The sequence below is a fragment of the Cannabis sativa genome, chromosome 6 (assembly GCF_029168945.1).
Source record: "Cannabis sativa cultivar Pink pepper isolate KNU-18-1 chromosome 6, ASM2916894v1, whole genome shotgun sequence".
NCBI classification, from domain to species: Eukaryota; Viridiplantae; Streptophyta; class Magnoliopsida; order Rosales; family Cannabaceae; genus Cannabis; species Cannabis sativa.
Window position 1 is genome coordinate 28,265,195 of NC_083606.1, and position 14,234 is coordinate 28,279,428.

At 31.6% G+C, this 14,234-nt stretch overlaps 1 protein-coding gene across 1 annotated transcript; it reads right to left on the minus strand.

Moving 5' to 3' along the window:
• Positions 1-2,529: 2,529 nt before the first annotated feature.
• LOC115725587 (uncharacterized) lies at positions 2,530-5,884 on the minus strand. Its single transcript, XM_030655163.2, has 4 exons — positions 5,201-5,884; positions 3,541-3,990; positions 3,131-3,461; positions 2,530-3,035 (listed from the first exon to the last, which is right to left on the minus strand). Exons 1-4 carry the CDS (start codon positions 5,612-5,614, stop codon positions 2,899-2,901), a joined length of 1,332 nt encoding a protein of 443 aa, XP_030511023.1. The 5' UTR covers positions 5,615-5,884; the 3' UTR covers positions 2,530-2,898.
• Between the last annotated feature and the right edge of the window lie 8,350 nt (positions 5,885-14,234).

Genomic DNA, 14,234 nt, shown 5'->3' on the forward strand with positions numbered 1-14,234 from the left:
AATAAAATAATAAAATATTATTTATATATAATAAAATAATAATAAAACAAATCCTATTAATATTTGAACTGATATTTAGCATATTTCAACTCTATATATAATCACAACTATAACTCTAGAAATTAAAAATATATATATAAAATAAATTGAACCTTAAACCGCATATACAATTAGTTTGTTGAGAGAGATCAGGAAAAGAACGAATTATATATGGAATTTTTTTTTACCAAATCGTTTAGGTTTCCTCTAGGTATTTATCTTCATTTTATATATATATTTTTTTTAATCGCAGTCCACTCCCACTATTTAATGAACAAAGCACGCAAATTCTTATTGCCGTCTAGATGGATGAGTGAATCTACGAAAAATGGAGGATCTGACGCAAATTCGCTGTGAGAAATTCAAAAAAATCGTCCCCCAATTTCAGGTTCTGATCCAATTGGGTCTTCTTTTTATTCGTAAATCATCCCCCGATTTTTAAGATTAATTTTTCATTTTCTAACATTTTTGGGTTTTTTGTCTCCTTATTGAATCTTTTCAAATCTGCATTGTTTCTATCAAAATTAATAAGCTCACATCGTTGTTGTGTTATACGGAAACTAAACTATGCCATTTGTATATTCATATACAGTCCTTCTTTTTCTTTTCTATCTTCGAAATGATAGTTAATAAATATAATATATGGGTATTCATATACAGTCCTTCCATGGGATCTACGATTAGGTTTTCTTTAATTATTTATTGTATTCATTTTTCTATTACAATTTGGACATTCTCATGGGATCACACATAATATTCCAATCCGCACTTCTCTTTTTTCTTCTTCACAACTTAATAACAAAATATATAAGTAATAATAATAATAAAAAAGAAGCGTGACTTTTATCAAAGTTCACAAAACCAAGCATCAATGGCGAAAAAAACCCACAAAGTTTACAGCTAATTAATGATTCTAAGTGCTCGGCATATGCATTAGTTTCCAGGAGCAAAGTTTTTTAAAGTTACGTAATAATTTACATATATGTTGCAAACACAATATACAAAAAATAAAGAAGAATATGGAAGAAAGAAGAGACCATTATTCACATCTAGAAAGGCAGTAGAGATAATAATAGAAACTTTTCATTTTTTTTTCTTTTTTTTTATCAATTTTTTTTCTTTTTGAGTAATGATAAATATGAAATTTTAATCGTATAGAGTTTTATTTTAATAAAATATAGTATTTTAAAATAATTTACTAGTATTTTGTTATAGAATACTATCACTTTTTGTTAAACATGGTTTTCACTTTTTGTCGACACTACCATATTCAATTTATCAACGAAAAAATGGCAATCCAAATATATGCGGACCCGGCTAGAATGAAAAGTGCAAAATACAAAAATTACACTATTGTCTCTATCGAAACAAATGAAGATTGAAATCCACCAATGACTATCATTAGTTTTCTTATCTACAATTTTTAGACAAATGCTATCTTCAATTATCAATAATTTAGAGATTGATTTTTAATTTTCTTTTTATCTTACACCCATTTAAGTAATGTTTCTTTAAGTATTGGAACATCAATTTTTAATTTATTTTTAGATTAACTTAAAGAACATATTTAAATCATCAAGCTTTCTTAAACACTAATATATTGCATTCGGTATTCACTTTTAATTGACAATATTATAAAATATAATATTTAGATACACATAATAATAATCTCACCTAATAATTAATAATATTTTTTCTTTAATTTTTAATTGTATCACTTTCAAATAACATAAAAAAAAAACTAGCATAAATTTAGTATACGTGCCTCGCACGTAGTTTTTTGCTAGTATTATTATGTATATATATAACAGAATTCTTGGTTTATGAGAAATTATTGGGTGATTTTTTTTTAAAAAAAATTAAAAAAATAAAAAATTATTAAATGTTGCCATGTAAAGGGTCAACATCCATGTAGTTATTAAATTTGAATGTTTTGATAGTTTAACGAGATGAGCATTTTCATTAATTTATGACGAATAATAATTTTTTTTATTTACTATTATAAAGTATAATAGTAATTTGTGTTTTTATTTAAATCACTATTATGCTTTCAAATTTCAATAATTATCACTATATTGAATATTATTAATTTTAAAATTATGATATTAAAAAAAACTGAAAACTAAAATAAAATTAACATACGTGACTTAGCACGTAACATCTATATAGTAGATAGATATATAGATATGAGCAATTGTGTAGTCTAGTTAACATAAGAGCATTGTTATTAGGCACCAGTTAGCACCTTCTCGACATGTTGCGTTGCGATTGACTAGCGATATTCCCTAAAATTATTATATTAAACTATATGAGACTCGATGCTTAGTTAGACCAAGAATACTAAGCACCACTAGTGCCCTTTAGCATTTCTCTTAATGGCCAGTTTGGTATTTTCTTCTTATAAAAATTGTGGTCAGTTTGGTTTTAAACAAAAATTTGACCAGAACAAGTCTATTTTATTATTTAATAAACACGGGGCAAAATGATGAATTGAGGCGAAACGTTGGGGAGAAATTGGTATTTACCAATTAAAAAATATTACAGTATGCAGGAAAGAGTTATAACTAATACAAGGGAGGATAGACATAAAGACGAAAAGAAAGAAAAAACGACTTTATAAGTGATAGAGCATAAGGGGACTCAGAAAACGACATTTATTTAAGCTGTGCTGCACCAATAGATCGAAAAGCTCTACGAACACTTAACCAAAAGGGATCTTTCTTCTATGTCCAATCGTGCTAGCAATCATAATCGAAAGTGGCTAACCTCAAAACCCCTTTTGTTCCTTTCACGGCACCATAATTGGAGAATACAAATATATTGGTGAGGATATGCGTGTAAGACTTTTTATTCAGTTTTCTACAATGCATTAATGGTCTTTCCAAGTAACCATAGAACCAAAGCAAGTTCAACTCCAAATATGCTATGTAAAGTTGTTCTGTCCAATGTGAATCCAAATACTGTAACACCTGCTCTATTGTTCTCAAAGTATGTGACTGCAAATTTAAAAAACAAAAAACAAGAAGAGTATATTAAGCTAAGCTAATCATGAAAATAGTGTAATTGACAATTAATGTTGGTGTTAACTTACCAAGAGCTTGTCTCTTTTGAAATGAAATTGTACTATAAGCATATGCTGGTATCAATTTGCTATTGTCCAACTCATCTTCTTCGCCTTCAGCTTCATCCTCAGTACCATCGGATTGATCATCTGCTGCAGCTGCTGCTGCAGCAGCATTAAACACATCACGGGCAGCAGCGGCAGCTGCCTGAGAAATAGGAGTGTCAGCTTCAAAGTTATCCAATGTGGCGCAGACATGCCACTTGGCAGCAAGGCATGTAACTGCCTGTGCCTTGTGTGTGATCTTGGTTGCACTACGCAGTAGTATGAGGACTGCTGTAACCAGAGTCATGGAGCACAACTACATCCAACAAAAAAATGATGATTAATTATGACAACATTTGGATTCTCTTATCAAATTGTTATGTTAAGAGGCTTACAGCAAGTTCACCAGCTCTGAAAATATTAAGCTCGGATTTGGCTTTGGTGGTGATTAGAAGTGACGCGAATTGGCTACCGGTAACCAAGATCAAGGCCATCAAAATGAAGACTCGGAAACGGTGGCTTATGATCCTGAGATGCTTTCGGATTCGGAGATGCTCAGAGAGAACAGAGCCCACATCAGAATCAACATGGAAAAGAGTAGCAAAGTCTTGAATACGTAGGATTTGGAGATGGCATATGAGGCGGAAGAGAACGCAGACGAGGAAGATGACCGTGGTTCTATAGAACCAGGAGAAGACCTCCATTATGCATGCCACGGTATCACTCACCACAACATCACCGAGGAATGGGATTTGTGAAGATCCTGAGGTGTACCACCATATCTTGTATCCAGTCTCTGCTACCAAGCACGGTAATACAAATATGCCAAGAATCGTTAGTGATCTCTGCCATGATCAACAAGTGAAAATTGGGGTAAGCTAACTTTTTAACTTCTAAAACAGATCAAATTTCAAGTTAAAATATATGAAAATTACAGTTTATATTTTTTTCTTAGCTAATATGATGGTAAAAGTTAAATGAGATTATGTGATATTTTTCGACAAAATGTGCACTATCTGACTATCATTACTGAAATATTAAAACAATATTTTTTTTATTTCTTTGTCGTTTTATGGATCGAAACAGACAATTAATTCATCATTATCTATGTTCTTCCTACGTTTTACATTTGTCTACTTTAATAATTTTTCCCACTTTTTTTTTATAGTGGTAGGCAGTCTTTCTTTGCAACCTTCTAGTGAATGATATAAACTAAAGTAAGGAAAATCAAAGAAATATTCTACATTGCAATGACTTAGATTCTAAGAGTTATTTAGAGATAAGCTAACACTAAGAATGACCTGTCATATGCTCATATATGATTAATTAGCAAATTAAATGTGGATTATACAGAACAATCATAATGGATGCCTCCTCCACACAGTGAGTGGTGACAACTGTTCAAACTTCATAATGTCAAAGCTTTCTTCTAACAGGGGAAAGTTATTCAGACATAAGTCGGTAACATATGACAAGATATAAAAATACAAAGGAGTAAAAAATAAAAATAAAAGAGCAGTAGACAGATTTCGTATTATATTTTGTCACGGTCACGTTATTATTATTATTATTATTATTGCTATTTATTATGAACCACAGATCAACATTAATAAAAGAGATTTTTTTTTTCTTTTTGTGGTAGGAAATGAAGTCCTGTACTATAAAACTCATAAATTTGGGACTTTTATATAACACCATTATTCTTGTGAAGGATTGCACTATTTCAAAAACGAATACTTAATTTTGGTATAGCCTTATAATGAAATAAAGTCAAACTCTTAATGGTTGATGATGCAATGCAATTGGCCTAAATCAAATAAGTTAATATATTTTGATTGAAAGTAGGACCAACACTCCCATTTGACAAAAGTAAAGAATGATATAATTGTAAATATTCTTAGTTACCATAACCAAAAGAGTACTAATAAAGAAAAACAGAAGGCGATTCGGTAGAACAATTGTAGTTTTAAAAACAAACAAATAAATAAATAAATATAAATCAATTTGATTAAAGAAAAGAAAAAGATAAAGATGAAGATAAAAAGAATAACTCACATCGAGTTGTGATGTGTATCCTCTGCGAACGGTCTCACTATCATTCCAAAGCTTATCAAAGAACAAGAACCTTCGAAGTCCATACTTCCTATAAAAATTAGAGAGACACACAAACGACAGAGTGGCGACGCTGCTCAACGAGAGCTGAACGACGCTGTCGTATGGCCTATCGTGCTTGCTATCGCAGGTGGAACAAGCGAGGACAAAATGGGAAATGCCAGGAACCACAATCGTGAAGAGAACGAATACCGACCACGAAAGGCTGGCCGTCCAGATGGTTGATTGATCCACGCACATCCACCGTAGATACGATCGGAAGCTCTGGAGCTCGTCCTGCGCGTGCGAAACGCACCGCATGAATTTCCTGCTCTTTATTCCCTCCGCTACTAACGGCTCCCTATTGCTACCCTCCATCCCAAAACGACGGTGGAAAATATATGTTTTGGGGTCCTTTTGATGATCCTACGACGGGAGAGAGAGGCTTTATTATGTGCTTTCCTGGTCTATGGGATTGGAAATTTATACATGATGCAAAATTTATGATTTTTATTTTTTGTTTTTCAAAGGGCACTGCCCAATCAGAGAATGAGAAGTGGTGATTTGTTTTTGTTTTTTTGTTTTTAAGAAAGGAAATAAATTACGGGTTTTACTGAAACAGCTCCAGCCGTAATCGACTATATAAATTAGATAATTTTCCTTTTTGTTTTTAATTATTGATATTTATGCTGTAAGCTTTCATTGTTAATTTTTTTTTTAATAATAATAATTAATTTGAGATCTCAAATTAAAAATGGTAAAAAAACAGCTGGGGATGGGACCCATTCGTTCGACGTGTATTGTAGGGCGCTAATTACGCAAGTAGCCAATGTGACGATGCCACATGGGAATCCCATTTTAGGATGTCAATGGTGTCGTTTTAAATTGAGAGTAGTTCTTGTCTTTGTTTTATTTTTAAACAAACAAAAGGGTTACTTACTTACACCTATACAAAGTACACTTGTTCGTGAACTATTTGAATTCTTATTCCTTTACACCTTAATTCACTTATAATATTTAAAGTTAAAATAGCATCAAATAATACACAGTATCCATGGGAAAAAAAATTGGTAGCTTGGTCAATGGTGGTTTGGAATGACTGCGTGGGATATGGTGATTGGAAAATGACTTATTTTGGATATATACCTAATAATTATGTGATTTAACCTGGCAAATAATGTATATATTAGATTAGGACTAGGTGTCACATAAACGATGCCAATTATTCAACTAATAATATTTTAAAAATGACAATAATTTTTGTTTCTGCATCATATGACTTCGATTTTCATAATAAATTTGTCCAAGATTTATCGGCCAAATTTATTTACTTATGGGAAACCTCTAAAGAACATGGGGATGTCTTTTTATATTATTAAAATTATATGTTTGTTCCTTACAAATATATATTGTTTATAACTAATCAGAAAGATTGGACGACCTATGTTTCATTTATTGTTGTACTCTAGTTTAGTACAAACAAACCTTCGAATTTGTGGTTTAGTGTACATAAAGTTTGAGCTCAGTGATTTGAATCGATACATGTGCACACTCAGAGAACACATCGCATCCTTTGATCCTCATTACTTTTACTTTTATATTTAGGCAATTATTGATTTAGCATGTGAAGTGTGTTACTCGAACGGCTGAACTTGGGCGGGTTTGTCGAGTTCGAGTGAATCGGGTTTGGGTTTGTCAGATTTGGATTATAGAAACCAAACTCATTTGAAATATCTCATAACAGATTTAAAATTTGACTGTTATTGAGCCTTATGCAAAAAATTCTACGTACAAGATAAGTTTAATTTAACTTTAATAGTGTAAAATGTGTGTTAAATTTGACCCAAACTAAAAATTAGGTTAAATTTGTCATAAAAGACAGCATGTGGTTACGAAAAGTATAAACTTACGCAAGTGCACGTATCAAGCAGTACTCACACATATGAGGTCGAACTACAAGGAATTAAAATTAAATACCACTAAATTAGACTTATATTTCCATTTGGTTAATTGAAATAATTTTGGAAAGAAAAATAATAAAAATTGACAGAAAATTTGAAGAAAGCAATTAACGTTGTTCAAATATAGATGAGGAATCTTGTTTCAATTACACAATTGTTAATGCTATTTACTATTCTTCTTTCTTTAAGTGATGAGATAAATTATAAAAATAACCCTAACTCTACTCAGATCATTAAGGTCCTAAACTATATATCATTTATTGCATCTTTGAGATAGATCAATCACGTATAGTTTGAATTAAAAAATAATCTAAGAGTCACACAAGCGATGTGAGTACTCTCGTTTCACATCAAAATCCATGTTTGTTCAATTAGAACATTCCTAATATTCACCTTTTGAGATTTCATATAAGGATCATAAATCATATTAAATGTGACCAATCTAAAATATGTATTAACACAAATATGAACAAATCACAAAGATTCAAAAAGAAGAAGAAGCAAATCACATTAACAAATTGGAATAAAATCAATCAACATTCATTATATCTCTAAATTGGAAAATTAGTTCATAACTTCAACAATCAAATCCATGTTTTAACTAAAAATAAAAATTAACATACAAAATTAAAAAAAGGAAGAGAATGAATCTAGATGGAGAACTTGATCGGATAGTCACTCTCACTTTCTCAATCATCTTCTTTTGTTTGTAGGATTCTATTTGTTAGCGCAGATTTTCGTTAACTATATTTGAGCCTAAGTCGTGATAAACTTGTACAGGAATTAAAAGCTAGTAAAGAAAAGATAAGAACACAAAGGTTTTTACGTGGTTTTGCAGTTAAAATTCTGCATAGTCCATGAGTCAATCTTATTAGATTTCTGATACATCTCTCAGGCCTTTTCTCTAATAATTTTTTCATCCCTTTTTCATTCTAACTTTCTCCTATTTATAATTACATAGGAGGGCAGTTAATTACATAGTTGACTGATATTGTACAACAATTATCCCCTAAAGTCATGGGATTTGATTACACACCACGAAAAATAAATGTGGTTAATATTTGAAAATCACATAGCTGTGATATGTTCGCTTTTACTGGGTCAGTGTAGACGTGTATTAAATACGTTACAGACCGTATCGTTCTGAGACGTCTCACTGGGAACGTGGCAACAATAACCTTGGTAGCGAGCTGGAGCTTTTCTCATATGTTTCCGAGGTCGATAATGTAAGCCTCGTCGTTCCTGCGCTTGAAGACATAATGCTCCATCTGAAAATCGCAGTTCTTGGTGACAAGGTGAACTTTAAAAATCAACATCATTTGAATGTCAGCTTCTATCTGAGGGAACTGACTCGACAAAACTGTGAATCTCATTGAAAGATGTCTGGAACTGATTAGTGAAGGTACCATGAGCATGCCTTCCTATAGCAAGAGGATTTCCTCACTATTAGTTTTTGGGTTTACCCGTGTATTATACGCCAAGTGTCTTTAACAACCATCATGTCCGGCTCATGTCTTGCCTACATCTCCTCCTGCGTGGCGAGGTTGATGCCTCGCTTTGCACATCTGATGTCGTATGGTTTCTCGTCAATGCGTGAGTCAACAGTTTGTATATCTTTATCTCGTGTAAGACCTTACAGTTAACAAGTTGTAAATATACTCTACTAATTACGCATTTAACGAGTTATTCTATTTTCTAACATAATTACATTTGGTAATTCGTATTCTTCCTAATTTGACATGTGTCCTCCTCTGAAGTGCTAGCCAAATTTTGGGTATAACAATTGCCCCTTAAAAAGTTCTTTTGAATAAAAAGTACTTTTTAATGAATACAAAGGGTATATTTGTCATAGTCCCTTTTGAAAAAATGCATGTCCTATGATTTTGGCAGTTTTATGGTTTCGAGGTACATTAACATTAAATGACTATCATTTCCACTTCTATTTCAAATTCTGTATGCAAGATCAAGTGTTGGGTTTTATGCCCTAAATAAAACTCCATTTCAATGTAATCTTTATCTTTTAAATATCAATAAAGAAACAAAAGTATTTTCATCACTTATTTGTGTGTCATTTGGTTCTTGTTATCATTTACTTGTTTATTTGATTTATAAATTCATCCAAACCCATATCACATTTATATTCTTGTTTATTGTGTCGTCAGCACAGTGGAAAGTAATCAAGATTATGTGATTAAATATATATTCCTTGATTTATCACTACACAGGGTTTAACTGATATGTGAATCTACAACATAGTTTACTTGCACCTTGGATAAGTGCTATGTTCTTTCCAGAGCATTGGTTAAAGTAAAGCTTGGGTTGGGTGCATGGAGTATGCATCGGAAGGGACCGATATTGAACTTTGATTTAGATACATAAAACTTACCGTAATATCTATTAAATTCAATATCACCTAGTTGATCCTGCTGGAATTTATTTTACCAGGATCTTAGATCTACTCACAAGTATGTTGTTTAACACCCTAAATATGAACTTTCTAAAACGATAATTAAACACATATAAAGTTAAGAAAACCTTACATTGGTTGCAGCGGAATAATGTCTCTTTCCACTCAGATCTCTAACCCTTGTATCCTTTCTGTCGTAGAGTATTATCAAGATCTGAGCCCAAATGTCCTTCTCTTTGTGTGTGATCCTTCACAGTCTTCCAATCTATGATTGAGGTACCACTTGCTGTGTGTGGCACTACTCTATCACTAAGGTTCGAAATTGAGAAGAGGAAAAGAGAGAGCTATAGGGTCGGCTATATAGAGAGAAGTGGAAGGCTTAGTTTTTCTAAAAAAAAGGCAATTTCTGATTTTCTCACAAAAAGCTTATTTTTGATTGAGCCATCACTTTCTATTTATAGGCAACTACTAGGTTTAGGTTAGTAATTATTTGGCATTAAAATAATGAAAATATTAATTGGAAAACATCACCCAAGTGGCCAGCCATAAGTGTTAATGGGCCTTACTTGGATTTTACAGTTTTCACAATTTTTATTTCTATTTTCTCAAAAACGCCAATTTTCCAATTCTAACCTTTCAAATGCCAAAACTAATTATTTAATAACTAAAATAGATTATTAAATAATATTGTCATTTAATTTAATTATTAATTAGACATATAGAGTCTCTTAATTAATAAATAAATCTAGAATCTCTTTTCTTTACAATTTCACCCCTGCTTAGTCAAAATTCACAAATTAGACATAGTCTAACTTTAGAATTATAATTGATTAATCACAAATCAATTATTGAGTCTTACAAGCAGTATAGTCTCAACTAGAATGGGGACCATGGATCTATATGCTGAGCTTCCAATAAGTGAACCGAATTTACTAAGTAAATCCCTACTTATTAATTCCTCGTTGAATCCACTCTTAGAACTTAGAATTGCACTCTCAGACTTATATAGAGCATATTATATGTTCCACGATATAGATATGCTATCTCATTTAACCATTTTTATAATCTTATTGTGATCAAAGATCCTCTATATATATGATTTACATCGAGATGGGATAATTTTACCGTTCTCACCCCTCAACGTATTTTGCCCCTTAAAACACTTAGCTACCTGTAAGTGATGTTTAGTGATCTAAGAATTAGTCACTTAAACAAGAGCTCATTCATTTACTTCTATTTAGCTAAGCTCGAAGGGAATCATCACTTGACTTCTATACACCAGTAGAAGCTATAGATTCCATATTTATGTTCAACACTCCCACTCAATCATACTATCATGTTCCCAAAATATATGTATTACCCTGACCCAAAAGTAGGCTTAACTAATAAATCAAAGAACATGAATAGCACCCCTGAGTTGAGCCTAAGCATATCAGGATTTAGATTCTTTTAATCTTAAGATCAATTACTGATATTGACTTGGAAAGATACAACGGTAAGTTTATAATATCTTAACTAAGTTCAATATCGGTCCAGTCCAATGTATACTCCATACATTCGAAACTAGTATACTTTACCAATGTCCTGGAAAGAACATAACACTTACTCCAAGTGTAAGTACACATCATCGCTGATTATCACATCAGTGTAATCCAAAACACTGATGAAACAGGGACTTAGTCTTTTGATTCATATAATCACAATCACATTCCACTGTGTTGACAATACTATAATTGTGAATAAACATATGATCTGGACTTAACAGATTTTGTGTATAAACATATTAAACCATAAGCATGTAAAATTCATGCAAACATAAATCACTTCAAATTTCTTATATTGATAACTAATCAGATTGTAAAGGGTTTTATGTAGGGCACAAAAACCCAACAAACTCCCACTTGCACTAACATAAACAAACTGTGCAAATTAATCAATCTGTTGTCTTGATCTTCAGATCAAGTGTAGTATATTTGAATCCACCCAAACTTCTGGAAACTAGTTCATAAATATAATATGAAACATCCTTTACTATATGCATTACTCAACAAGGGATACTGAAATCCTTACTGTTTAAAGTGCATATGAATGAACAGAAGACATATCTCTCATATTTTAAAATATGGAATTGAGATAATACAGCGTAGATTTTTCTTCAGTAAAATAATTTTCTGGTAATTTCGAATTTACAAAGTTATAAATCTTCTCTGGTAGAGCTTGAATTATTATAGAATAACTCCTCCACCCCCAGAGTAACCACCACCTCAAAATTTGAATGAGTTGTGGTAGATATAAAGATAACTGATATACAGTTCCTTAATATCTAACATATAGATCACTTTCATAAATCTTTCTTGAATATCTTCTAATGTTCCTTATTTGATTACATCTCATATAGCTCCCACTCAATAGCAGATGTCTGGTTAAATAATACTTTTAATCTCTTTATTGTTTGGAGAGTTATCTAGTTGTGACTTATTGTATTAGTCAGAAACTATATGTTTCTTTTAAGACTAAGTCATCAACATATTTGAAGTGAAAAATACTTGCCAGAGATTAAGTAATCAAAATTAAGATACCATAAAATGTTATGAGGATTAAGAAATCTTGGCTCAAGTCATTCGAATAGACTGAACTAGAATTCTTTTATCTTATTCTCATAATTCTGATAAGGATAAAATACATTGAAGGGTGTAACGATAATTTAATCCCTATACAATGTAAATCATCTATAGAGGATCATTGATTATTGGGATTATAACAATGGATAATTGATAGCGTATCTATATGGTGGAACATATAGAGCGTTCTATATAGCTGAGAGTGCATTTCCAAGTTCTATGCGTGGATGCAACAAGGAATTAATTAGTCAGTGAATTTACCTGGTAAGTTTTGGGTCTGCTTATTGGAAGCTCGGATATATTGGCCCATGGTCCCAATACTAGCTGAGACAATACTACCTGTAAGACTCAGTTAAGTGATTTTTATTAATCAATTATAATTCTAAAATTAGACTATGTCTAGGTTGAAATTTTCACTAAGCAAGGGCTAAATTGTGAAGAAAGGGTTTCTAAGGTACATTTATTAATTAAGAGACTTTGTTTAGTCTTATTAATAAATATATTAAATGACAATATTATTTAATAATTAATTTTTAGTTATTAAATAATTGGAATTGGCATTTAAATGGTTAAATTGGAAAATTGGCGTTTTTGAGAAAATGAGATGTAGAAATGACAAAACAGCAAAATTACAAAAGTGGGGCCCATTATTCTTAACCATGGCCGACCACTTATGTAGGTTATTTATCATTTATTTTTTCATTATTTTAATGCCAAATAAATCTAACCTAACCCTAGGTGGTTGACTATAAATAGGTAGTGATGGCTTCAGGAAAAAGATGATCCATCTTATTTCTTCAGAGAAAAACTGAATGCCTTCTTCCTAAACCTAGCCGCCACCTTCTCTCCCTCTTCTTCACTTTTGAAAACCGAACCCAATAGTGAGTGAGTGAGTGCCCACACACATCAAGTGGTACCTCAATCATAGTGTGGAAGATTGTGAAGAATCCAAATTCAAGAGAAGGACATTCAGACTCAGATCTTGGTGATACTCTGCGACAGAAAGGATACAAGGGTTAGAGATCTGATTTGAAGGAGACATTATATTCTGCTGCAACCACTGTAAGGTTTCTTATACTTTATATGTGTTTATTTTATATCGTTTTAGAAGTTCATAGTTAGGATGTTAAATAGCATACTTGTTAGTAGATCTAAGATCCTAGTAAAATATTTCCAACAACTGACCTCAGAGCCATGGTAATTGATTTACTTTCAAGAAATTTGGACTTAAAGCGATTTGTGTGAGATTTGGATGGTTTCATGTTGATCTGTGTGTTATATGATGATTTATTGATGCTTGTGAAATTTTATGAAAAATAATTGAATTTTTGTTTTTGGAATTATTTTTGTTCGATAGTTTGGAAAAAAATAAGCAATTCACTTTTTTTTTTTTTTTTTTACAATACTTGATTTCGATTTTATTTGAATTAGTTATGATTTTTTGAAGTTTTGAAAAACAGATAGGGTGATCACACTGTTAGGTTTTATGCCCTAAATAAAACTCCATTTCAATGTAATCTATTTTATTCAACATCAATAAAGAAACAAAAGTATTTTTCATTCATTTGTGTATGTTTTGGTTCACTTTATCAATAGCTTGTCTATTTGATTTATAAATTCATCTTAAACCCTTTTCACATACTTGATCATGTTTATTGTGCTGTCATCACATTGGAAAGTAAACATGACTATGTGAATAAAGTTTCCTAGATTTATCAGACACAGGGTTTTACTGATATGATAATCTACAACAAGAGTTTACTTGTATTTGGAGAAATACTATGTTCTTTCCAGAACATTGGTTAAAGTAAAGCTCAGGTTGGATGCATGGAGTATGCATCGGAAGGGACCGATATTGAACTTTGATTTAGATTTAATTAAACTTACCGTAAAATCTATTCAAGTCAATATCGCCAAGTTGATCCTAGATCAAATGATCTTAATCCCGTTATGATTAGGCTCAATCTTGAAAGGCTATTCGTGTTCTTTGATTTGTTAGTTAAGCCTAC